General features: G+C 41.3%; 1 protein-coding gene across 1 annotated transcript in view; it reads left to right on the forward strand.

The window, feature by feature from the left end:
- The window catches only part of DERA (deoxyribose-phosphate aldolase), a 127,445-nt gene that overhangs the window by 48,336 nt on the left and 51,849 nt on the right, over nt 1–27,260 (forward strand). The window contains exon 6 of the mRNA XM_070371152.1: nt 15,125–15,253. Within this exon, the coding sequence (XP_070227253.1) occupies nt 15,125–15,253 (129 nt within the window). The remainder of the gene's footprint in view (nt 1–15,124; nt 15,254–27,260) is intronic.

Genomic DNA, 27,260 nt, shown 5'->3' on the forward strand with positions numbered 1-27,260 from the left:
AAAATCTACTTCATCAGGACTTCCCCAGTGGTGCAGTAGTTAAGACTTCGCCTTTCAATGCAGGGGGTGTGGGTTCAATCCCTGGCCAGGGAGTTAAGATCCCACATGCATCGTGGCCAAAAAACCAAAACATAAAACAGAAGAAATACTGCAACTAATTCAATAAAGACTTTAAAAAATGGCCCATGTCAGAAAATTAAATAAAATCTCCTTCTTCAAACTTTTAACTTTTCCACCCACCTTGCATGCATGCTAAGTCACTTTAGTCATGTCCAACTCTGTTCGATTCTATGGACTGTAGTCCACCAGGCTTCATCTGTCCATGGGATTCTGACTGGAGTGGATTGCCATTTCCTTCTCCAGGGGATCTTCCCAACTCAGCAATCGAACCCGTGTCTCCTACATCTTCTGCCTTGGCCAGTGGGTGCCACCTGAGAAGCCCTCTACCACCTTGGGGCTCCTTAAGTCTTGTCCTTCTTACTACTTCTCAGAGAAAATACATCTGTTAGGCAGGAACTTCCTCAAGGTCCTTACATCCAATCTGCTTCCTTTTTCTTTCTCTTCTTCCTCCTGTGTCCACTTCCCCAGCTGCTTCTCAGAGCTCACTCCTCCCATCAGCATCCTAGCAGACATCCAAAAGTTCTTATGATTAAAAAAAAGAAGCCCACAGGCTCCATTCCTGCTCATCCCCAGCTGAGTCTCCCTTTCTGTTCTCCCTTTCATGGCTGAAATTCTTACAAGAGTTATGTTTACTTGTTCCCTTGAATCTGTTTTTCCCATGACACCAGTGGCCTCTTATTTTGCTGTCCCTGGGGATACTCTTTGGTCATTTAGTTTTGTGGTCCAGAAACAGTTGACACAAGGGACAGTTTCTTCCTGGAAACACTCTCTTGTCACGGCTTTGGTGATCCCACTGTCTTCAGGTTTTCCTTCGTGTTTCTGATGCCTCCTGTGTCTTGTTGCAAGCTCCTCCACCTCCCCTGTCTTCACTGAAGTGTTTGTGGTCCTTGGGCTCTGTCCCAGAAAACTCAATTTCTCAGGCTCTGCACTGTTTTTTTTGGAACCTCCTGTCCACACTGATTTCGGCCATTACCTGTGCTGAGGACTAAACCTCCAGGGTGGGGGACCTGAGTCTGTCTGACTCGGGAACCTGCATTCCATTTCCCCACTAAAATGATTCCCCATGAAATGATGCTTTTCATTGATTAGTTTCCCTTGGACTGCAAGGAGATCCAACCAGTCCATCCTAAAGGAGATCAGTCCTGGGTGTTCATTGGAAGGACTGAAGTTGAAGCTGAAACTCCAGTACTTTGGCCATCTGATGCAAAGAGCTGACTCTTTTGAAAAGACCCTGATGCTGGGAAAGATTGAGGGCAGGAGGAGAAGGGGACGACAGAGGATGAGATGGTTGGATGGCATCACTGATGCAATGGACATGGGTTTGGGTGGAGTCTGGGAGTTGGTGATGGACAGGGAGGCCTGGCGTGCTGTGGTTCATGGGGTCACAAAGAGTTGGACACGACTGAGCAACTGAACTGAACTGATTGATTAGTTTCACTTAAGCAAACATTCAAAGTCAGTGAATCTGGGCTTCCCTGGTGGCTCAGTGGTAAAGAATCCACCTGCCAATGCAGGCAACAGGGGTTTGATCCCTGATCTGGGAAGATTCCATGCCATGGAGCAACTAAGCCCATGGGCTACAACTACTGAGCCTGTGCCCTAGAGCTCGGGAGCCGTAACTACTGAGCCCGTGTGCCCTAGAACCCAAGCTTCGCAACAGGAGAAGCCACCACAGTGAGAAGCCCTCCCACTGCAACTAGAGAGTAGCCCCTGCTTGCCATGACTAGATAAAAGCCAGTGTAGCGACTAAGACCCAGCACAGCCTAAAAAAATCAGTGAATCTTCACCATAGCAGAGAATCCAGCCATTTTAGAAATCCATTAAAATATTTTCATTTCCCTGACTTTATTTACTTGTTCTATTAAATACAGCTTATTTATGTCTAGGTCATTCATAACGGTTGTATCAGTGATTACAGGCACCTCATTTGATTTGGCTTTGCTCTATTGCACTTCACAGATTTTTACAAACTGAAGGTTTGGGGCAACCTTGAGTTGAACAAGTCTGTAGGCACTGTTTTCCCAACAGCATTAGTTCGCTTCATGTCTCTGGGTCACATTTTGGAAATTCTTACATTATTTCAAACTTTTTCATTATTATTATTATATGATGGTGATCTATGACCAGTAGTCTTTGATGTTACTGTTACACAAGGATTGTGACTTACTGAAGGCTCAGATGATGGTTAGCATTTTTTAGCAGTAAAGTATTTCTTCCTTTAAGGTATGTACACTGTTTCATTCAGACATAATGCTACTGTACACCTAATACACTACAGTATAGCATAAGCATAACTTTGCATGCACTGGGAAACCAAAAATGTCACGTGACTCATTTTATTCTGTTACTTGGTTTATTGTGATGGTTTGAAACTGAACCAAAGTATCACTGAGGTCAGCCTGTGTATTATTCTGGAACACAGTGATGCTCTCAGGGGCTGAAGTCTGGGAGATGACTTGCCCCATAGCTAATGGCCCCATAGCTGATGGTCCCGTAGCTGATGGCTCCATAGCTAATGGTCCAGGCTGCTGTGCCTTTTTTTTAGACTTCATATATCTTTTTACTGAAACATCTTTGCTATTGTTGTTGTGCCTGGTCCTTTGCTATTAGGCTTTTTACTGTCAGCTCGTTTCACTGTCCTTCCCTCACTCCTTTCCATCTGGGCAGAGAAATGGACACCATCTAACTTATTGCTCGTGACAGTTGTTCTGACTGGGTAGGATGTGGAATGTCTTGCTGGTTCTCAGACCTTCTCATGTTATTTGCCTCAGCTCCCTGCCTCACAGAATCCAGGACATCCCCAATTATGTGTACTGTCAGAATTGGGGGCTGGATTTAGGGAGGAGTAGGGTCTACACTGAAAGTCACTCCGGATCATTTGGATTCCACATTCCACACCCCCACCCCCACCCCACCCTGCCGCCCAGCCATCCCATATATTCCTAAGGAGAAGCACTAACTTGGAGCAACTTTTTTTTTTTTTTTTTTTAAACATGCTTCTAGTTCTTGATTCTGTATAGTTTAGGCATGCGTGCTCAGTTGTGTCTGACTCTGCGACCCTGTGGACTGTAGCCACCAGGATCCTCTGTCCATGGGATTCTCCAGGCAAGAATACTGGAGTGGGTTGCCATTTCCTCCTCCAGGGGATCTTCCTGCATCTCTTGCATTGGCAGGCGGGTTCTTTACCACTGGTACCACTTGGGAATTAGGTGCTGCATAATTGAAGCATTATTGAATTTGCATATTCATTAATTAATACAAATCATATTTCCCATGTGTTTGTTGTTTATTGAGCCTGGTTCTGCAGTTGGCTGTAAACAGGAGGCTTAAGGAACAGTGTTACTCTGTTGAGTTTAGCCAGAAAGACATCTACTTCTGTGCTCTTGGGAGGCTAGTTCTCCTCTCCCTGAGAAGACTCTGCCTTAGGTGAAGAGAGTAGTTATCCTGTGCTGGACCCAGAGAGAGGTGGAGTCAGCCAGCCAGATGAGCCAACCATCATTGGAGTCACAGTCAGGCCCAGAAAGTACCCAGGACAAATATACTGTGGAGTAAGAAGGGTGGGGTGCTTCCCAGGTGGCGCTAGAGGTAAAGAACCCACCTGCCATTGCAGGAGATATGAGACAGGAGGTTTGATCCCTGATTTGGGCAGATCCCCTGGAGGGGGGCATGGCAACCCACTCAGTATGCTTGCCTGGAGATTCCCATGGACAGAGGAGTAATTCATAGCATCGTAAATAGTAGGACACAACTGAAGCGACTTAGCATGCACACAAGCAAGAAGGTGGGGGATTGCTCCAGGAGACTGGAAATCTTAGGGTCTTTGCAAGGTCTTTGCATTAGACAAACCCTGGTTGGAATCCTGGTGCTATTGTTAGTAGCTGTTTGCTCTCAGATAAATCACTTAGCCTCTCTGTACCTTCTGTTCCTTTTCTGTAAAACAGGCATAGTGGCATCTGCTTCATGGGGTTATATTAGTAATAGAGATTAAATTAGATGATGTCCATAAATTGGTCATCCTCTTGCTTGGCCCAGATGAATCTCTCCATGCCCACTGTGGTTTCCTCTCTCTCCCGCTCCTCCTGAGGAAGGTAGTATGTTGCCAAGGGAAGTAACGACATAGCAGAAGCATCGAGTTGATGAAGAAGAATTCTAAAGACGTAGGTTTTAGTATTTATCATTTAGCTAATTTACACCTGGTCAGTGAGCACTTCTCTTCTGTCTGCCTCCCTCCATTTAAATAAGCGACCAGGGACTTCCCTGGCGGTCCGGTGGTTAAGACTGTGCTTCCAAGCTTCCAGTACAGGGGATGCTAGTTCAATCCCTGGTTGGGGAGCTAAGATACCACATGCTGTGCAGTGGGGCCAAAAAATCAACTAATAAATTAAGTTACTAGTGAGGGGATAAGACATAAGGGTTTTCTACGGGTGTTCCCAGCTATAATGGCCTGTGATTTTGTATTTGGTGGTGTTCCTTGTCTGTGTGTAATATTCCCATGATAAGTCCTTGTAATACGGCATTTTTTAATGATGATATTGAGGTTGACACCTCAGTTGCATTCCTTAAACAGTTCTTTGAAGAAAGAATTCACCAGAAGAGGTTCATCACATCATAAATCTTATTGAGCAGGTTTTGAAAATTAAATGCATTCCATGCTCTGTAAATATACAGAGGTTTTCAATTTTTTAAAACTTTTTTATGACCTCTCTCTGCTGCATATATTTACCTAATATATTACCAGTGACATGGAGAGACTATCAGATTCAAGCATCTGCCAGGACCTAGAGCTGGTGTTAACTAGTTTTTGAAAACCCATTCCACACTGAAGCATGAGCAGGTAGTGGGGTTTAGCCACTAAGTCGTATCCGACTCTTGAGACCCCGTGGACTATAGCCCGCCAGGCTCCTCTGTCCATGGGATTCCCCAGGCATGAATATTGCAGGGGATTGCCATTTCCTTCTCCAGGGGGTCTTCCTGGCCCAGGGATAGAACCAGCATCTCCTGTATTGCAGGCAGTCTCCTGCATTGCAGGTGGATTCTTTACCTACTGACTCACCAGGGGCTCCCTGGTGACTCCAAAGGTGGCTGCGTCTGGGATATTTTTCCAGCATTATGTGTTCAGAATCACATCTGGGATTATCGTTTGTCTTCTGTATCCACAGCCTCACATGCCTTGTACACTGCTCAGTTCCATTGTTTTGCAGTTGTTTATTATTTTTTTCTTTTACTTGTTTGTTTATTCAGCTGCGTTGTCTTAGTGGCAGTGTGGGATCTTTGTTGAGGTGCACAGAGTGTGTCTAGTTATGACCTGTGCACTTAGTTGCTCCAAGCCATGTGGGATCTTAATCTTAGTTCCCCAACCAGGAATCATACCCTCATTCCTTACATTGCAAGGCAGGTTCTTAACCACTGGACCACCAGGGAAGTCCCTACCCTGTTTGGTTCTTCAGCTCTCCTAAACTTGGTTTGTGGAGTATATGCTTCAAGATTCTCAGGAGCTTTAGGATGGTACAATTTATTTTTCTTATTTGCTTAGTTTTACAAAAGAAGGGTGGTAGAAAGACTATCTCCTAAAAGAAGTTAGGGTTTTTCTTTGTTTTGTAGAGCTGTTAATCATAATATCTTATGAGAAAAGCAATCTCTAAATCTATAGACACTTTTTTGGGGAGGAATCACATAATCTATAACCTGGGCTTTCTGTTTTGAGGGTTGTTTATAACAGAAACCCTCTGGAGATACTTACGACTGCTGTATGCTTTTATGGTTTTTGTTTTTATGCTATGATTCTTCAAAACTTCAAATACTATTGACAAAAATGTGTGTGTTTTATCTCTTGTAGGTTGTTATTTTACTACCTAGTGTTTTAGCTCATCTCTGTTTTAGTCTTTCAAGATTAATTAGTTGCCTTAGTGGATGAAAACTGTTCTTGAACGTTCTGTGACTTTCTTAGATTAGAAGGTTGCTGTGTAATTTTATATTAAGTGTTTTACTGTACATATAATTATCTTAAGAGTGATTTTCAGGCCACTCTTGCACAGTGTTGAACATCTTTCTGGTACTCAAAAAATAATTGCTTAGATATGTTCGTTAACAATTATTTTTAAGTGCCTTTGAATAGCATGAAATATAAAGGGAAATCTACTTTATGGCTTTTAGATGGGCGGTACAGTCTTTAAACACTTGGGTTCTTAACTTCAATCATAATTTCTATACACGAAAGCTTTACTAACAGTTTTCTGTGTCTATGTGCTTTTGTGCTCAGTCTCTCAGTCGTGTCCAATTCTTGGCAACCCCACGGGCTGTAGCCTGCCAGGCTTCTCTGTCCGTGGGATTTCCCAGGAAAGAATACTGCAGTATTGGCAGAAATGGCAGTTTCCTCTTCCAGGGGATTTTCCAGACCCAGGGTTCGAACCTGTGTCTCCTGCATTGACAGGCAGATTCTTTACCACTGAGCCATTTGGCTAGCCCTTTTCTAAGTCTACAGTAGTACTTTTTCCAGAAAGCTTAACAGGTTGCCAGCAGCCTCAAGATGAAGAATCTGTTTTCCTTTTAGGTAGGAGCTGGAGAGGAAGAAGAGACTTTTAGATGGACAAAAGTTGAATTCTTGAGATGCAAGTTCCTGCTGGCACAGGGAGCCAGCGGCCACCTTGTTTTGGATGCTCTTTAAAACCAATGCAGCTCTTTAAAACCTCCGTCCCCTTGGGTCAGCATCCGAGCCTTTCCCAGAGTGGCTGAATTATCTAAATCCTACCATGGACCACTCCACTGGCTCAGCCCCACTTGTTTCTCCCGCTGGCAGGGACAAGCAGAAGGTCAGGTTATGACCTCCATGTCTTCTCCTCAGTGCGGCAGCAGTAGGAGGGACAAGTGGGGACAGACAGGAGACCACGCCTCTGCTGGTTGTGCCGTTGTATTGATTAAGCATCTGCAATGTAATCCATCTTGGGTTTCTAGTACACCCACTTTTGCTACTCCTGAAAACCTCATTATAAGTCAAAACATTTATTATCAGGTTTCTTAATGTGACATCACTCTGCCAGCCACCGCTCTGGTGTGTGCATTTTGTTAAATTTTGCATTATTCTGAGTAATTTGAGTAAAAGTCGTGGTATTTGAATTCCATTTTCATTTGTCAGTCATCTTTTATAATAGCTTTCCAAATTATTATTTTTCTGATACATGCAAGAATTGTTCTTTTTTTTTTAAATGGGGAATTTTCAGTTTCTGTAATGTTTGAATTTTTAACAGTGAATGTGTATTATGAGAATGTGAGCAGAAAAATTAATAAATGCTTTAGGGAACAAGGTCATGATATATTCAGAGATTTAACCATAAAGGGGTTTACTGAAGTATTGTTTTTAAGAGCAAATAATGTGAAACTTTGACTATGCAGTAATAGATGGTTGAATACATTGTTTATGACCATGCAGTGGAAGATTATGCAGCCATTAAAAATTGTTCTACAGACATGAATTTGGAAAGATGTCTATGATATACCAAAGGGAAGAAAAGCAGGTTACAAAATAATATGTACCGTATATAATCACACATTAAAAAAAAAAAAAAAAACAGTAGAATAGTTGGTAGGTTCAAAAGCCCTCCCGTGAGAAAACTACCTGGATGCTAAATAAACTATCAACAGTATAGCAAATGTATCTTTTTTAACTTTTATTTTTTAATAATTTACAACTTACAGAAAGTTTACAAAAATAGCACACAAAACTCCCATTTATTCTTCACTCAGATTCCCCAGTTATAAAACTCTACCCCATTAAAATTTTTGCCTTCCCTCTTTCTCTCTCTGTCTATACATGTATGCAGAGAGAGAGATAAATAGATATGGATATATTTTTTCTGAATTATTTGAGATTAAGTTGCTGACCTGTTGGGGGCCAGAGTGAGGTACTCCGCCCGTGACAAAGGTCATGGGGAAGGAGGCTCGACATACGCAAAGGCGGGATCGAGCCTCAGGAGTCCCCCTGGAACTCCTCGAGCATCTACCCCCATAACCAGAGCCTGCCTACTTTACTACTTTGTGCTCTTACCTACATCTCTGACTTTACAGGGGGCTGTCCCCCACCACCTCTTTTGGAGAAGGAGTTAACCTAGAGATCCAGTTAATAATAATTCCTGGGCGTGATAAGACTGTTTTAACCTACAAACTCCTCTGAAGGTTCTCTAGCCTGCCTGACAGGCTCGTCCGGCCACATGTGATCGCTCACAGCCTCCCAACCGTGAGAGGCACAAGATGCTTTAAACCTTCTAAAAACAGGTTCCTTAGAAAAGTTAGAAAACTATTAGTATAAGTATAATGGGCTAATTAGAAATTGTGTTGGTGAAGGGTTTTTCATTTGTTGAGCCAATGTTTGTTGCTAAGTCTCCATATCCCCTGCCCTTACACACATTAATGAATATATAGAAGAAATAAGTATTAACCTTTGATATTAATCACGTTAGACCTTAGGCTAAGTAAATTCTTTCCTTAACTAAAACCCACTACACCCTCACCCTGTAGGAATGTAACTTTACTTGGGTGGCGTCTGTTTTGAGAATAATCAGCCCTGGAGAAATAAGTGTCCTGACTGACTGACCGCTGTCACAAGGAGAGGGTCGTAAATTGTCAGCAGGCCCCCCTGGCCAGAAGATGATGTAACACCCCTAAGACCTCTGTATACATTTGTGTGAAGCACCTGACTTTAATAAAAGTCAGGACTGCTGTCCCCACGTGACTTTTGTATAACATCTTAGTGTATAAAAACAGACTCTGGAAAATAAAGACTTGGGATCAGTTTCTCGAAATACTGGTCTCCCCATGTCGCTCTCTCTCTCACTCTGGTTGAGTCTCCATCTGGAGCGCGGAACCCACCATGCTTACTAATTATGCCTGGGCTTCTAAGATCCGACCGGGAGGAGGCCAGTGTCTCCTCTCCTTCGGGAGAACGGAAGGACGCCTGCGGCCTACGTAAGTGGTGCAAACTTCTTGTCTTGAAGTTTTATTGGTCTCCCGCGTAAACCAAGCTACTCAGCCTCTTTTCTCCACTGAATTTTCCTACTGAGCTATCCTTATTCTATTACTCTTTATATCTTTAATTAATATCTAATTGAAGCTATTGTATCCTGATCCTCGCCTACGCCGTCTCTCCTTCGAATACCCTGGATCAGCCGGGGCTGGTCCCCGGCACTGACCTATTGATATATTACTATTAAGTACTTCAGTGTGAATTTCCTAAAAACAAGGACACTCATATGAAGCCACAGTAAACCATCAAAATCAGGAAATTAACATTATTGTCATTAATGTTACCATTAAATCTCCTGCATCTTCTGCACTGGCAGGCAGATTCTTTACCACTGAGCCACCTGGGAAGCTCACATGTCTCTTTAGGCTTCTTCAATAGGGAATAGTCCTCAATCTTTTCTCGTGTTTGAAGAATTGAGGTCTATTTTGTCAAGTGTACCTCAGTCTGGGTGTGTTAAATGTTTTTTCATGGTTAGATTCACATTAGGTTTGTTTTTTTTTCCCATCACATTAGGTATTTTTGATAGGACCACCCTAAAGTTTTGCTCTGTTCTTCTCAATGTCCTCTGCTTTCAGGAGTCCCGAAATGTTGATCTGTTCCATGATTGATGGTGTTACACTTTTACTTGGCTAAGATGGTTTCTGTCAAGTTTCTCCATTGTAAAATTAATAAATATTTTGTATTTTAGTAAGTATTTAACATCCACTATGAATGGAGATATGGTTAATAGCCTGTTCTTCATCTAACTTTTACTCAGTAGTTTTAAGTGTTCATTGGTAATTCTTCAGTTATACTCTGATAGTTGGCAAATGGTGATTTTTTTCTGATTCCATCATTTCTTTTATACTCATTAGTTAGCATTACCTTCTTCTCCCTCCCTTTCTTCTTCTCTTCAAGAACTCATAGATGCCTGTTTTTTTCCAATTGGTTATAATCCATTACTATCATTATTTATTCTGGTACTCAAATTGTCCCAGATTTGGCAGATGGGAGCTGCTTCAAATTAGCTCCTCTGCCCTTTTGACATGTTTTTGTTATTCTTTAAGACCTTCTTTACATTTATTTGGGCTTCCCTGGTGGCTCAGACGGTAAAGCGTCTGCCTGCAATGCGGGAGACCCGGGTTCGATTCCTGGGTTGAGAAGATCCCCTGGGGAAGGAAATGGCAACCCGAGTGGGGTTTCCAGCACTCTTGTCTGGAAAATCCCATGGACGGAGGAACCTGATAGGCTACAGTCCATGGGGTCGCAGAGTAGGACACGACCGAGCAACTTCACTTTCACTTTCACTTCAGTTCAGTTCAGTTCAGTTCAGTCGCTCAGTCGTGTCCGACTTTTGCGACCCCATGAATCGCAGCACGCCAGGTCTCCCTGTCCATCACCAACTCCCGGAGTTCACCCAGACTCACGTCCATCGAGTCAGTGATGCCATCCAGCCATCTCATCCTCTGTCGTCCCCTTCTCCTTTTGCCCCCAATCCCTCCCAGCATCAGAGTCTTTTCCAATGAGTCAACTCTTCACATGAGGTGGCCAAAGTACTGGAGTTTCAGCTTTAGCATCATTCCTTCCAAAGAAATCCCAGGGCTGATCTCCTTCAGAATGGACTGGTTGGATACATTTATTTAAAAGATATTTCGGGCATATTTTTAGCTTTCTCTGCCCCAGGGTTGGAATCAGCCACTTTCCCAAGGAGCTTTGCTTGTTTTCACTGAAGGTTGGTGTTTAGAAACCAAGATCTGGGTGCTACAGGGTGCTCATTGCTACAAGGTTGCTGCTGTTTCCATGCCTTCTCAGGGGACAGATCTACGAAATACATAAATGTATACAATGCACACCTATAAAGATACATACAGCTCTATCTATCCGTAATGTTAGGAAAGATTGAAGGCAAGAGGTGAAGGGAGAGACAGAGGATGAGATGGTTGGATGGCATCACCGACTCAATGGACATGAGTTTGAGCAAGCTCTGGGAGATAGTGAGAACAGGGAAGTCTGGCGTGCTGCAGTCTATGGGGTCACAAAGAGCCGGACACAACTGGGCGACTGAACAACAACAGTAATAAGTTAGACATCTCTTCTGGTGCCCCAAAGAGATTGTATCTTAGGTTCTTTAGGAAATGTGGATCATAGTGTCCTCTGCTTTTTGTTTATTTGTTTATTTATGACTGCACTGGGTCTTTGTTGTTGCACATAGGCTTTCTCTAGTTGTGAGGAGTCGGGGGCTATCCTTTGGTGCTGCCCGCAGTCTTCTCATATAAATCCAGGCTGTCAGAGCACCCACACTATTGTCCATTATACCATACTTCCCAGTGTAGATGTGTTATACTGGAGTCATAGATTGAAGACTAATAAACCAATTCTGATGATCCCATGGACTGCACCCTGCCAGGCTCTTCTGTCCATGGAATTCTCCAGGCAAAAATACTGGAGTGGGTTGCCATGCCCATCTTCAGGGGATCTTCCCGACCCAGGGATCGAACCTGGGTCTTCCACATTGCAGGCAGATTCCTTCCTGTCTGAGCCACCAGGGAAGCCCCATGGTTAAGCTGAAAAGGGGTTTATTATTTATTATTAGGAGGATCTGGGGTAGCTTACTGAATCAGTGGGAAGCTGAGAAGCAGGCTTGGAACACAAGCAGGACCATGAAGACTGGGGAGCAGAGAATAAGCCAGATGTGTCACAGAAAGAGTTTGGTTACAAGACCAGTGCTGTTGCTGCTGCCACTGGCCAGCGTGGGTACCATGCTGGCTGGTGACCACCCTGGACTCTTGGATCTACTGCCATTGCTGGTGTTGCATTACTGATGAAAATCTCTAACTGTCCTTCATCTTTGTATCACTCAGTAAAATTCAAAGGATTATGTAGAAGCATTCCTTTGATGGAGCCCAGACCTCACTTTGGGCTTCCCAGCTGGTGCTTGTGGTGAAGAATCTGCCGGTCAGTGCAGGAGACAGAAGAGGCTCGGGTTTAGTCCCTGACTTAGGAAGATCTCTAGAGGAGGGCATGGCAACCCACTCCAGTATTCTTGCCTGGAGAATCTCATGGACAGAGGAGCCTGGTGGGCTACAGTACATAGGGTTGCAAAGAGTTGGACACAACTGAAGCAACTTAGCACAGAACACACAGACTGCATTTTAAAAAGAGCAGATTTGGTATGCTTTCTGATTTAACTGTCCTGGTAGACTCTGGGCAGAATGGTAACAGAAACAAATAACAGCTTTCCCAGTGTTGATCTTTAAAGATGTAAGATACTTTTTCAGTTAACCTTGATTCTGTTATGTGATGAAACAGGTCAGTAACATAATTTAAGGAATTGGCAATTAAAGAATTAGAAGGCACTTGTTGCATATTGGTTAAATCCAGTGAAACTCAGAGTGACCATTTTTGGTTCATTCTGTTTGGGTCATGGATTAAAAAGCAAGAATTCCAGGTGGCTGATAACTGAGTCATAAAATACATCTGGGTTTTCTGGTTAATTTTAACTGTAGGTAAAGAACTTCAGTGGATATTAAAGGATAATATATTTTAGAAAAAGGCTGGTGATTTTGCTTGTAAATATGCTCAGGATCAATGTTTTAAGAATTTTGTTATACAGGCCAAAGTTCCCTTTCACAAATGCTGTAACAAAATATTTTCATGCCTTATCTGATGGCTCACTGAATGTAAGCGGTAATGCATATAACAAAATTTCAGTGTAGTACAAAAAGTTGGGTCAGGCCATGAACCAAGATTTGGCTTTTATCAACACTTAGTGGAAATTCATTTTGCTAGAATTCTGAACTTAATGATTAAACTTTTTGAATGCTTACAATAAGCCAGGTGATGCACAAAGTTTTGTGTGTGTGTATACCTATCTATTTGTATATATCTTATCTTTTAATCCTCAAATAACCTACAAAATAAATATTATTATTGATAGTTTAAGGCTAGAACTGAGGCTGGGAGAAATAACTTGCCTAAGGTCACACAGAAAGTGTTGGAGTTGAGTTTTAAGTCCACATTTGTTTGACCCTTGAGATTGCTCATTGTACTAGGAAGAAAAATCCTTAATTAGATCACAACTTATCTCCAGATTATCATTCTTGAATACTTAGCTCAAGAGGTTTCCTTGTCACTAGTTCTTAGAGGACAGCTTTCTATTTTCAAGAACTGTCATTCCATCCAAGATTCACTCTCTGAGTTAAAAGAATATAAATTGTTACTCCACATCGTCTTTTGCTGTTTGTCCTAGTCTTGCACGTTGTTGGATGTGTGGGTGATATGATTTTCTCATGGTTTAGGTGCGACACGCAGGGTAAGGTGGGCAGTGTGGCATCTCAGGTCATTTCTGATACTCACAACTACCGACTGTTAGGAATTTGTAAAAATATTCCGCCCTTTCTTGCAAAAACCGTGAATACCTCTTGGGAGCAACAAACATTGTTCTTTCCCATGCATCTTGTGATAGAATCCTTGGTGCTGCAAGTTAAGTTTGGGTTTTCTAAAATTGAGAAGACAAGTTTTGTTCCATCTTTATCTTTCATGGTTTGGGGACTTGCCTGGTTGTCCAGTGGTTAGGACTCCATGCTTCCCCTTCAGGGGGCGTGGGTTCCATCCCTGGTTGGGGAACTAAGATCCTGCATGCTGTCTGGCATGGCGCGTATCACCCCTCAAAAATAAAAACACCAAAAACTTGAGTGGTTTGGCTTAGTTTTCTGACTCAAGACTGGTTTTTAGTCTTTTATAAGTACTTTAGAAAACCTGTGGATTATACAACTCTCATTTTAGCATTGAAAATGCTTCTCCTAACCCTAATGTTTATTATTACCCTAATCCTGGTAGTGTAGCAATAACTGAAGTTCAGGAAATGAGATATAGCCACCCTGATGCAGGGTAAGGGCTTGGTGTTATTGGTAATAGACAGTCTTAAATAATTTTTCAGAATTTTAATACTCATTATACTGTACTGATTTTGCTTGCTAATATTCTGTTACTTTGAATATGAAATGTTTCCCCCTCAATTTAATTTTATTGGGTATAATGGGCTTTGAGGGTATATATGTGTGTATGTGTATAAAATAAATATATATATATTTTCAATTCAGGTGCTTTATGAATGCTATATGGAGCTCTAGAAGGCAAATGTGGTACTGGGGTCAGAGGTTAATAGATTCAAAGCTGCATCTCTGAATTCCTCCACAGCTGAATTTGTGTATAAACACCCATCACTCCCTGTCTAGGCTCAACGCTTTTTAGTCTGATATATCGGTGGCGCTAGTGGTAAAGAACCTGCCTGCCAATGCAGGAGATGTAAGAGACACAGATTTGATCCCTGGGTTGGGATGATCCCCTGGAGGAGGGCACAACAACCCACTCCAGTATTCTTGCCTGGAGAATCCCACAGACAGAGGAGCCTGGCAGGCTATGGTCCATAGGGTTGCAGAGTCAGACATGACTGAAGTGACTTAGCACACATGCATGCATAGACAAATACCCTGGCAGAGAGTGGGGCAAAATGTTATGTCTTTATTTTCATTAGCAGAGCTCTCAGGAAAGGCCTGCTTTATATTCCAACAGGAGAACTTATTATATGTGAATGGGAGAATTCAAAAGGACTGGAGGATTTTTTTTTCTTTAGTTTGCAAAGTGATACACCCCTGTATATGTCGTAGATGAATTTCTTTTTTTCTCCTAAGTAACCATCCTATGGAAGCAGTAGAAATTATTTGTAATTTGCATGTCTTTATAATGATACTTTAAAAGCTCTGTGGCTTGGAACCTGGGGCCAGGGCATAGAAACTGTTTCATGGTTGCAAACAAAGGAGTTCCTTAGAACAGGAGGGGAACTGCAACAGAATGCTTGAGGCAATATTAAATTGGGGTGATTTTTTAGAAAGTGACAAATGGTTTATGTTTCCTAAGTCTGAGATGGGTTCTACCAGTTCTAAATGGCTGCCAAGTTATGTTATCACTTGCCGGCTTTGTAACGGCCTCAATTATTTCCTTCCTCAGCCCTGTATGATGAGATTCGTCAGTTTCGCAAGGCCTGTGGGGAGGCTCATCTCAAAACCATCTTAGCCACAGGAGAACTTGGATCTCTCACCAACGTCTATAAAGCCAGTATGATAGCCATGATGGCAGGTAAGCGTTTTATATTGAAATGATGGTATATATTGAATGGATGCTTTTAAGAGAAATTGGTAAGACGAAGCATTTGGCTATTAACTGAAAGTGCTAACCACTTGCGGAAAAGGCAATGGCAACCCACTCCAGTACTCTTGCCTGGCAAATCCCATGCATGGAAGAGCCAGGTGGGCTGCAGTCCATGGGGTCGCTAAGAGTCAGACATGACTGAGTGACTTCACTTTCACTTTTCACTTTCATGCATTGGAGAAGGAAATGGCAACCCATTCCAGTGTTCTTGCCTGGAGAGTCCCAGGGACAGGGGAGCCTGCTGGGCTGCTGTCTGTGGGGTCGCACAGAGTTGGACACGACTGAAGTGACTTAGCAGCAGCAGCAGCTAACCACTTGGAGGATTTTTTTTTTTTTGTGGGAGGGGTCAGCTATTTTATGAATACACGTGCAGTGGGAAATGGTCACAAACTTGGCTTTCTTCCACGTTTTTGTGTGGCGTTTCATCACTGCATTATCCTTGTAAGGCAGTAGATGGCTCTCTTGTTAGTGAATTGCCTTCTGCGTTAGTCTTTGATTATTCATTCATCAACATATGTTAGACAGGAATTTCTTTAACTCTGACTTATTCCTCTCTGTGAATTTAAGTGTTTGATTTTTTTCAGACATCCATATCCATCCTGTCTAAGGCAGCCTGAGCTTTTGTCTGTGTTTTATTTTTTTTCTTCTTAAATTTAGGGCAGTGTCATTGTTTTGTTTTTTGTTTTTTTTTGAAATGTAGCTTGACTCAGTCTTTGTTTTCACAAACAGCAGGTCTAGCTATTCATACACCCAAGCTTGACACTGATTGCTTTTTCTCACCTTCGTAGGAATCAGGGAATCAGTCTTGAGAGTTTTGTTTTTCGCTGTATTTCATACATTCTTTCCATCCTGTGTGCTGCTATCTTAGGCCACTGTCATTCCCCACATGGATCACTTCAACGGTCTTCTAACTAGTTTCCCAGTCTCTGCTTCTGTCCCCTTTCAATCTGTTCTCCACACTGTTGCCAGAATGATCTCTCAGGAATGCTAATTGGGTTGTGGTACTGCTTGTTTAAAATCCATCGGTGGCGGCCCTTCGTTTTCCAGATACAATATAAATTCCTTCAGCTTGGCTTTGATAAAGGTCCTTCCCAAGACCCTGCCTGAGCCTCCTCGGCCGCCTCCTTTTCATATGTGGGGCTCCATGGAGTTACCTGCCGTGCCCTGCAGGTGGTGCAGGATCTTCTGTTGTGCACAGACTGTAGCTCTCGTTCAGGGGCTCAGTAGTTGCGGCATCATGCTGGCTTTCTCAGAGAAGGCAATGGCAACCCACTCCAGTACTCTTGCCTGGAAAATCCCATGGATAGAGGAGCCTGGTAGGCTGCAGTTCATGGGGTCGCTAGGGGTTGGACACGCCTGAGTGACTTCACTTTCACTTTTCACTTTCATGCATTGGAGAAGGAAATGGCAACCCACTCCAGTGTTCTTGCCTGGAGAATCCCAGGGATGGGGGAGCCTGGTGGGCGGCTGTCTGTGGGGTCGCACAGAGTCAGACATGACTGAAGCGACTTAGCAGCAGCAGCAGCAGCAGCTGGCTTTCTGGTTATGGCACATGGGCTCCAGAGTACACGGCTCAGTAGTTGCTCCCCCTGGGCTTAGTTGCTCTGCAGCATGTGAGATCTTAGTTCCCCAGCCAGGGATCAGACCCTCATCCCCTGCATTGCAACGTGGATTATTAACCACTGGACCACCAGGGAAATGCTCCCCATAGAGGTTTATTGAAACCTCTGTCAGATAACTTACTATACCATGATGGAGTGTTGCATCTTTAGCTGCCCTACTAGTGGCTCCATGTTTGGATGAATATACGTGACTTCTCGTTTCTTAAATTTGGGCCTCTATTGCAGTCACCCTCTAGATTTTTCTACTCATGTACTTTTCATTAAAGACTCTCTCAGACCTAGCGTGGTTCCCTGGAATTGTACTGAAAATTAGCTGACCAGGCATTAATGAAGCTGTTGCTCTGGTTTGCTGCTGTATCCAAAAGATCTCTGCTCTGCTTATTTTATTTAGAGTGAAATCTCTGAAAACCTAAGGATAGGGAAGAATGGAACATTGTAACGAATGGGTCATCAGTTATATTGGTATTCCAAAGGTCCTCAATGATAGATGCTGGAACCCTCAGGTGCCTGGGGAAAGCCCATTGGAGTCTTAGGTAGACAGGTGGCCTCCCTTTTCATGCTCCTAGAAACAGGACCAGGGAGTTAGCCCAGAATGGCGTGATCCAGGTCACAGTGAAAGTGTATTCATTCTGGGTGAGCAAGCCAACCCTGTACCTATTGCTTAAAGAAAGGAACATTATTAGGTCCTCATGCTTGGACACGTCTGTTCCACCCTCCACTCCACCCTTTGCATCCACAGACAGAAATGTGACTGGAAACATGCTGTCACCTGTCTCTTCCTTTTGGCTTGTATCCCTGTCCATTTTGTTTATCTACTTCAGTTTTTCATCTGATCAGTGTCTGATACTGTGAGTGATGGAACTAGTATTTGTGATGTGCTTTACTAGATACTTCAAAATTATGTTCCTTCACCTTCACACCAGCCCTGTAGCTGATGAAGAAACTTGAGATGGAGGGACTTGCCTAGGGTCCCAAAGCTAACTGAACATATAAGTCATTATTTGAACCCAAGTGTTCTGGCCTCACGTGTATCGCTTTTTCAGTTTTAACTCACCTGTCTCCCAAGGCACTGTGCCAGACCTTATCATGAATTAAAGGCAGTCTTTGTGAGATGTATATGAAAGCATCTAGCACTTCCTGACCCACAGGTTTTGCTTCTCATTCTGTTACGGAGCTATATAATAGAAATGAAGTAGTTTTTGGAAAATTTTTTAAATGAAATATGTGGACTGCCTTTGTTCCCCATTGACGTCAGGTCCACTCTTTTTAACCTTCTGCTCCAGGTGCAATAACTGGTCTGATTTTATCACCACGGATTAGCTTTGCCAGTTTTAGAATATTATACTTATACAGTATGTACTCTTCCGTGTTTTTTCACCTACATGCCCTGAGGTGTAATACCTGTGAGATCCATTCACGTCATTCTGTGTATAAGAAGTTTGCTTGCTTGTTTTTCATTGTACAAATATAGGAGTTGCTGAATTTATTGATACAAGGTGCTTAGAATAGTCTCTTACTAGTCTGATGTCTGTAGGGTCCGTAGTTGTATCTCCTTTTTTATTCCCAGTATCAACCATTTTTGTTTTCTTTCCTGTTGTTGTTGTTCTTTGTTTTGTTTTGGTAGAAAATATAGTCTTGCTAGGGATCTGCCAGTTTTATTAATCTTTTCAAAGAACCAATATTTTGCTTTTTTTGCTTTATCATTCAGTTAAAAATGTTTTCTAATTTTTCTAGTTGTTTAGAATGTTATTGGAGTGTTATTTAGTATGAAATGTTTAATTTCCAAATATTTTATGTTTCTATGGATATCATTATTACTGACTTAAAATTTAAAATTCTTTTATGCTCAGAGAATACCCATTTTAAGAATCTTTTGCCTTTTGTAATTAATGAGATTTATTTTATACCCCATTTTATGGTGTATTTAAGTATCTGCTTCAAGTGCACTGAAAAATGTGTCATTTATTTGCCAATGTCAGTCGTAATGTTCTGTAAATGTCAATTAACTCAAGTTGGTTTGTCACATTTTTTAGATCTGATTTTGTTTCATTTTATTTTGGTCTACTTGTTCTATCAATTTATTAATATCAAAGATTTCTGATCACTGATCACCATAACAAATATAATAGTAATGAACACTTTTGAAACATTTCAAGAATTACCAAAACATGGCACAGAGACTTGAAATGGTACTGATAGACTTACTTGATGAAGGGTTGCCGCAAACCTTCAATTTATAGAAAATGCAGTATCTGTAAAGTGTAATAATGCAAAGCACAATAAAATGAGGCATACCTATATTCCTCTTTACACTTCATTTGTCACAAATATAAAAACCTCAGAGCAGTTCCATTTATACCCTCATTAGTCCCCAGAATTATTTTACTATTCTTCTTCTACCTGTTTATAAACCCCTCCTCAAAGTGATGTGATTTTTAATAGTCATTTGTCTTTTAAGAAAATTAAAAGAAGAAACCTAGGTAAAACCAGTCTTTTGCATGTCATTTCTTTATCTCTTATTCTTCTTGTAGTCTGCTGGTAATTAGTTCTCTCAGATTTTGTTCATTGGAAAATGTCTTTTTTCACCTCCATGTTTCAAGGGTGGTTTGCTGAATATAGAGTTTTACGTTACAGTTTTATTTCTATTTCAGTATTAACCTTATCATTCCATTTCTTGGAATTCTGTTTCTTCCTGTTTTCCTGTAAGTAATGTTTCATTTTACTCTGGCTGTGGCCACAAATATTTCTCTTTATTTTTCACTAATTTGACTATGATGTGCCTAAGTGTGGTTTTCTTCATATTCATCCTTCCTTGGAGTTTACTGAGCTTCTTGGATTTGTAGGTTGTTGTTTTAGACATTTAAAAAAATATTTTTTCAAATATATTTTCTTCCCCGGTCTTTTTTTCCTTCTGGGACCCAAGTTCCTGAGTGTTAGATATTGTCCACAGCTTCCTGGGGCCTGTTAACTTCAATTTTAATCTCCCCTCAAACCTCCAGCCCCCTTTTTCTGAATGGCTAATATACATGGATCTTTCTTCAAGTTCATTGACCTTTATTTTCTGCCTTAAATTTAGTTTTATGCCCATCCACTGAAATTTGTGCTGATGAACATTTTTAGTTTTAGAATCCATTTGTTATTTTTTAGAATTTTAATTTTTCTAGTCTTTTCCAATTTTTTTCATTCATTGAGATCATATTTTCTTTAAAATTCTTGAACATATTTGTAATAGCTGATTAAAAGTCCTTATCTGCTTGTTTGTATATCTGAATTACCTTAAGGTCTTTATCTTGAGCTGCTAGTTTCCCGATGCCTAAAAATAGTTGCCTTATATATTTTGTTCAGTTGTACAGTTATTTATATAACTATTTCTAGCAGGAGGGCAAGTCTCATAACATGTATTCTATCATGGCTAGAATTCTTCATGGCTCTTGTTTTCCCATCAATTTAGCATCAAAAATCTTGAAAGAAGTTTGTCATTTACATTCATAATAATTTTTATCTTATAATTTTGATAACCATTTCTATTATTATAAACCCAATTCTCTAAAGAGAGAGAGGTAAAAATATATATAACTATGTTAGTTTGGTGTTATACATCACTGTAAGTAAACACTTGGTTATCCAGAGTGTGTTTACATTTTTGGTCAACTAAGTGATTAGTAGCCTAGTTTTTGGTTTAATCTAGGGCTTCCCTGGTAGCTCAGTTGGTAAAGAATCTGCCTGCAGTGTAGGAAACCCAGGTTTGATCCCTGGGTCGGGAGGATCCCCTGGAGAAGGAAATGGTAAACCACTCCAGTATCCTTGCTTGGAAAATTCCATGGACAGAGGAGCCTGGGTTGCAGTCCACAGGTTGCAAAGAGTCGGGCATGACTGAGGAACTAACACTGAGGAATCTTTCAAAATGTTTTAGGGGAAGGAGCCATGGTCATGGGAGTTAGAAGACTTGGACTCTTATTCTGTCTTACAGAATTTGTGACCCTTGATCAAATAAATTCATTTAATTATCAGTTCAAATGAAGTAACACATGTGATTTTGGTGTAGCTGTGTGTGCTAAGTCACTTCAGTCATGTCCAACTCTTTGCGACCCCATAGACGTTAGCCCGCCAACCTCCTCTGTCCCTGTGATTCTCCAGGCAAGAATCCTTCTTTGGAGGATCTTCCCAACCCAGGGATCTTGAGGCTCCTACATTGCAGATGGATTCTTGGCCACTGAGCCACCAGGGAAGCCCTGGTATAGCTGTAGGAGATAAAAGAAACAGCCGGACTCTATTCTGTACTGATCCTAAAGCTTATTGTATTAGTAGAATTGTTTAATGAATCTTACATATGAGCTTGTTTTGCCAGCTTTTGACTCTGTCTTAAAAAAGAAAGTTATAAAAAAAAAATCTGATTCATTGAGAATCATAATTAGATGTGTCATTTTTTTTATGGTATACTTTTTAGATATCGTTGTCATTATTTCTAATTCTTTCATAATGAAAGCTGTAGCAGCCACCTCAGCTCTTCAGCCATGTGTGAGATCACTTATTCAGCAGCCACAGTGATCCACAAAGATCCAAGAACCAAAAAAAATAAAAAAATAAAATATTTTGAATAGATGAAATATATGTGATATAATCTGTAATATAACAATAATGATAGGTAGCATTTCTTGAGCATTTACTGTGTGACAGGTACTCTTTAAGGGTTTTATTTGTATTTAATCTTTACAATAACTCTGAGAGGTAGGTATTCTTCTATGGTAAAATAAGAATTAAATTAAATCAGTTAAAAGGGTATCTTTATTGTAGGGACTTCCCTGGTGCTGCAGTGGCTCAGATGCTGCACTCCCAATGCAGGGGGCCCAGATTCAATCCCTAGTCAGGGAACTAGATCCCACGTGCCCCAACTAAAGATCCTGCATGCTGCAACTAAGAAATTGGTAAAAGCAAACAAATAAATAAATAAGACCCCTCTATTTAAAAGAAAAAAAAAAAAGGTTATCTTTACTGCTGTTTTGTGTGGTCATTATTGCTATTTGTAAATATCCCAGGTATTTCTGTCTTCTTTACATCATTTCCTCTGTCTGTAGTAGCCTTCTCCCCTCCTGATAGCCATTTTTAAAGATTTAAGTGAAATTTTCATACTCTGTCAGATTTCTCTATGATCTTTTAAAGGCAAAACTAATTGTTCATACTATCCTTCTCCTTGGATAATTATAAATACCAGTAGCATTTATCATATAGTATCATCATCAGTTGTTTTACCTGTTAGGGGTATGTGTGTATGTGTGTGTATATATATATATAGTTATATATACATTGTGTGTGTGTGTGTGTGTGTCTGTGTGTATGTATAAAACTATGAACCTCCTTGAGGCCAACGAGGTTCTTATCTTACTTATCTGTATTCTTCTGTGATTGCTACCATGTCTGACATCTAGGACAGCCTAAGGAAATATTGTGGAATATACAAATGAATCAATGAGAAAGACAGAGATAAAGAAAAGTGAAAACAGGCAAAATGAAATGAGATTAGATTAGATCTAGTTCCTCTTTCCGGATGTGTCACAACTTTGAGGAGTTTGGACATGTGGTTTTGAGAGCACGTTTCTATTTTAATTGAACAAAAAGTTAGAAAAAATATACCTTTGGCAAGGAGATTATGTATACAAAGCATGGCTTGAGCAATCCAAGCGTGTGGTATGATGTCTAAAGGGTTTCTTAGGATTCTCAGATAGTTCCAGAGGCAAGGAAAGGACCAAGGAAAAAACGTTTTGCCTTGACTTTTTCATCAGTGAAATGGATCTTGGGACTTCCCTGGTGGTCCAGTGGTTAATAATCCACCTTGCAGTGCAGGGGACTCGGGTTCAATCCCTGGTTAGGGAACTACGATCCCGAATGCCATGGAGCAACTAAGCGCTTTCACAACTACTGAGCCCTTGCGTTACCAACTAGAGAGTCCGTTTGCTGTGATGAAAGGTCTCACGTGATGCAAAAAGATCCTGTGTGTTGCAGCTAAGACCCGAGGCTGCCAAATAAATAAATAAAGTAATTAATTAAAATAAAATATTTCAAAAAAAAGAGAAAATGGATCTTACTTTTACCTTAGTGGAAATGTGGTGAGAGAAATACAAAAAAAGAAGACGGTGAAGTAGGAGTAAACAGTTTGAAGGGAATATAATCAGGGAAGAGAAACGAGCACCATATTTTTTTCATCAGACAATCCAAGAACAAGGTGATAGGAAGTAAGATAGAAAGGGAAACATGCTTATAGAAAAGAGAAGTCGAAAGCAGGTCATCTACTGCTCAGGGATTTCCACCCAGCAAATGCACACATTAAGAATAACGCCAGATTGTAGGCATGTGGCTTTATCTTTCAGTAGCCTGGACTGTTCACACACACGCAACAGCTAACAAGCTCTGCTCTGAAGTTATGCTAGACCTTATCTTTGGAAATAATGCAGGCATGATAAATAAGGCTGGAGTAGAAAAGCACTAAAGATGCAATCATAATGTCATCAGGTTTGAATTGCTGATGAAGATCTGTGGGAAGAGTACAAACATAAAAATATGGGGCTTGAGAAAAGCAGACCTTGAAGGGAATGCGAAATGAGTTTTGAACTTGGCTGGGATTTTGTAACGTATAGGAAATCAAAAATGAAAAAAGTAGGAACCAGGGGAGGGAATACTCGAAATGCAAACCAATAAGATCAAAGTAATACAGAAACAATGAGATGAAGCTGAGAAAAAGAGAAGAAAATAGAAGGGAAGCCATTAAATAAATAAAAAAGGGAGAAAACAGTGGGAAATTTGCTGTGACTGAAGGAAACCAAAACCCTAAAAATAAAAAAATGCTGTGATTAATAGCAAATTAACATCTAAGACTTTTTTAAAAGTTAAAAAAAATTTAAATATGAGTCAATCCTAGTATAAATGACAGTATAGATTTATTTTTCCAAAGACTGTCATAAGTCACACTGAGTCCTTCATCTTAGGCTGCAAATCTTTGTATCCTGAAGGAGTATTGATCCAGATGGCACGTCCAGACCCCTGTGGTGTTCCAGCCTTTTTTTTTTTTTTTAAATAAGATCTTGCCTTTCATAGGAAAAGCATTTAATTTATGAAAAAGTTTGCTTCAGTTGAAAGTTTATCACTGTGGAAAGCATAAGAATACACATGGGTATTAGGTTAAAAAGTAAAGATTTTAAAATGTAGATTTATTTACAGTTCCTTAAACCAGCCCTGAAAATTAAACCATTTATAGAGTAAAAACTAATTAACTTGCCATCTTATTCAAGGCCCCAAGCAAAAATTTCAGAACGTTTACCTTAGCCCACCCACACCCTCCCCATCCTTTGTGAGTGTAAAATAAAAAACTCCGCAGAAGAGACGACTTTCCATGTTTGCTGGCCTCCCAGCAGGGCAGGAACTCCTGACGGTGCATTTTGGTCCATGCATGTCATTTTTTAAAACAGGTTAAGTCTATTTAAGCATAAAGCATTTTCTGTGCCTCCTCATGGCTAGACTTCTAGGGAGGAGGGGCAGGGAAGGAATAGCTTCCAAGCTTAGTTTTTTATGTGGTGTATACTAGTCTGTGTAAAATTTTACTATGTGAAATTAAAAAAAAAAGTAACCCACCTTATTCCAAAAGCGTATAACTGCCTTTTACAGACCTGGCTTGCTAAGAGAAATCCCCCCGGCAGAAAGACTTGCACATAGCCCGTGCCTAGAAAATGCTTCTTTATGGGATGGGTCATCAGGAACAAGGACATCAAAATATACAATTGTAAACAACACATATAAAACTCATTTTTTAAAAGAGATCTATATTTTTCTCAGCAGAAGAAGTAGGGATTTTTTTTTTCTTAGTGGAATTCTGGTTTATGACTTGGAGGTGAGACCCATAGGTGGTTGCTTGTGTCTCTGAGATTGTTATTCATTTGTCTTTATTTCCTAACATGTTGATTTTTGTTATTTGTCATATGGTATCTGTGCCAGTTACTCACCTATTAGCAAACTCATAAATGCTGTGGAATTGAAATCCTCGAATGGGCCCCTTAGTCCTTTGCATTGGGGAGATACTTGATATACATATTTGGGGTTTCCCTGGTGGCTCAGTGGTAAATAATCTGTCTACAGTGCAAGAGATGTGGGTTTGATCCCTGGGTCAGTTGGGAAGATCCCCTGGAGGAGGAAATGGCAGCCCACTCCAGTATTCTTGCCTGGGAAATCCCATGGACAGAGGAGCCTGGCAGGCTTTAGTCCATGGGGTCATAAGAGGCAGACATGACTTAGCAACTAAACCACCACCGTACATATTTGTTGAATCATTTCGTGAGCAAAGGTTAATAAATCTTGTGGAGTAGTTCACCAAATTCTTTTTGCAGTTGTCCTAAAGCAAAGTAGGGGAGGTACCTTCTCAGCATTGAGTGGCTTGGAGACCTGAGGCTTGGAGGTTAGGTAACTAGACTGAGGCCACACATGGAGGACAGAGCAGAATTCTGAAGGACTCAACCCCAGATTCCATACTTTAGTCACTGCGTCATCCTGCTCTCTGTCCCGCCATCAATCTAGATTATGAAAGATAAGTTTAAGCTACGTTTGACCTTTGGAGGCCCAGAGGTATTTCTCGAGTCCCTGAATGAGATTTATATGTTGAACGGTACTTTTCTATGGAGGACAAGAAAAATAAGACAATAGAGAGAGAATGTTTGGAGAAAAACTCTAGGGGGTAAGTGAGTGAGTTAGTTGCTCAGTCGTGTTTGACTCTTTTTGACCTCATGGACTGTAACCCACCAGGCTCTTCTGTCCATGGGATTATTCAGGCAAGAATACTTGAGTGGGTTGCCATTTTCTTCTCCAGGGGATCTTCCCAACCCAGGGATCAAACCAGGGTTTCCTGCATTGCAGGCAGATCCTTTACCATCTGAGCCACCAAGGAATCCCCTAGAGGGTGGTAGACGTGAAGGAGCCATGTGAGGGCAAACCCAGAGCCCCACCCATGATAGACCCACAGCAAATCCTTGTTGAAATGAAAGGGAAGATTGCAAGAGAACCCTGAGCTCAAGTAGCTTCCACTGTATCTGCCTGCTCTGCTGATGGTCCCGTGATGATGCATGTGCAGGGTCATGAATATCAATGGCTACTTTCGTTCTGTACAAGGTTCTAGCTTCTTTTTAGATTCTCTTCCTTGGGGGTGCCCAGGGAGCAGCTCACAGGCAGCAGTTGAAGTGGACCTTTTCTTGTCTACCTGAGGAAGGATGAGGAGAAAGGTCAAGGCTGAGGGCCATATGAGAATGAAGGAGCAGAGAGATACGATGAAAGGGTGTGAGGATGGAAATGGTACTGGAGCATGTGTAGAAGGATGGCCGAGCATGGGATGAGGGAAGTTGAAACATCCTCATGCAGAGTGATTGAAAGGAAAGGGGACATCTTATTTGGGAAGAATGTGAGCATTGGGGTTGTGATATTGTGTTCACATGCTTTTATGCACGCATATACACAACAAGTGGAGAAGGCAATGGCAACCCACTCCAGTACTCTTGCCTGGAAAATCCCATGGACAGAGGAGCCTGGTAGGCTGCAGTCCATAGGGTCATGAAGAGTCAGACAAGACTGAGCAACTTCACTTTCACTTTTCACTGTAATGCATTGAAGAAGGAAATGGCAACCCATTCCAGTGTTCTTGCCTGGAGAATCCCAGGGACGGGGGAGCCTGGTGGGCTGCCATCTGTGGGGTCACACAGAGTCAGACATGACTGAAGTGACTTAGCAGCAGCAGCAGCATACACAACAAGGCACGAAAAGACATGATTGTTGTCTATTACCCAAGGACAGAGGACTGGCACCTTACTTTTAGAAGATATAGAAAGATGGATTTCAGCCCAGTATAAAGCAGAGTTTTGATAAAGTCCAAGTTTTCTGGAATTTGCATGGCCACGTCAGGAAGTAGGAGGTATTCAAAGAACCAGCTGGGATGACAGCCCATTGGAGCCAGTATTAGATACATGATACTCAGCGACCATTGGGGTACTTTCTGCTTTGGAGGTAAATATGATCCTGAAAGAAGAAACATTGTATATGATCCTTTGAATCTAAATGTTAAATATGATCCTTTGGCTCTAAGTGTTAAATGTGATTCTTCAGTGTTGAGCCTGATACTAAAGGAGAAAAATATTTTACATGCCTGCACACATACACACAGGTTGTGTATGTATGAAATTTCTGGGTAGACTTAAATCCAGGATAGACAGGGCCTGCAAATATGGGATTAATGGGAAAAGAGGGAGGGTATTGGTTTTCTAAACTGTACCCTAAGAAAGTACCAA

This window comes from Bos mutus, chromosome 5 (assembly GCF_027580195.1).
Source record: "Bos mutus isolate GX-2022 chromosome 5, NWIPB_WYAK_1.1, whole genome shotgun sequence".
Classification (NCBI taxonomy): Eukaryota; Metazoa; Chordata; class Mammalia; order Artiodactyla; family Bovidae; genus Bos; species Bos mutus.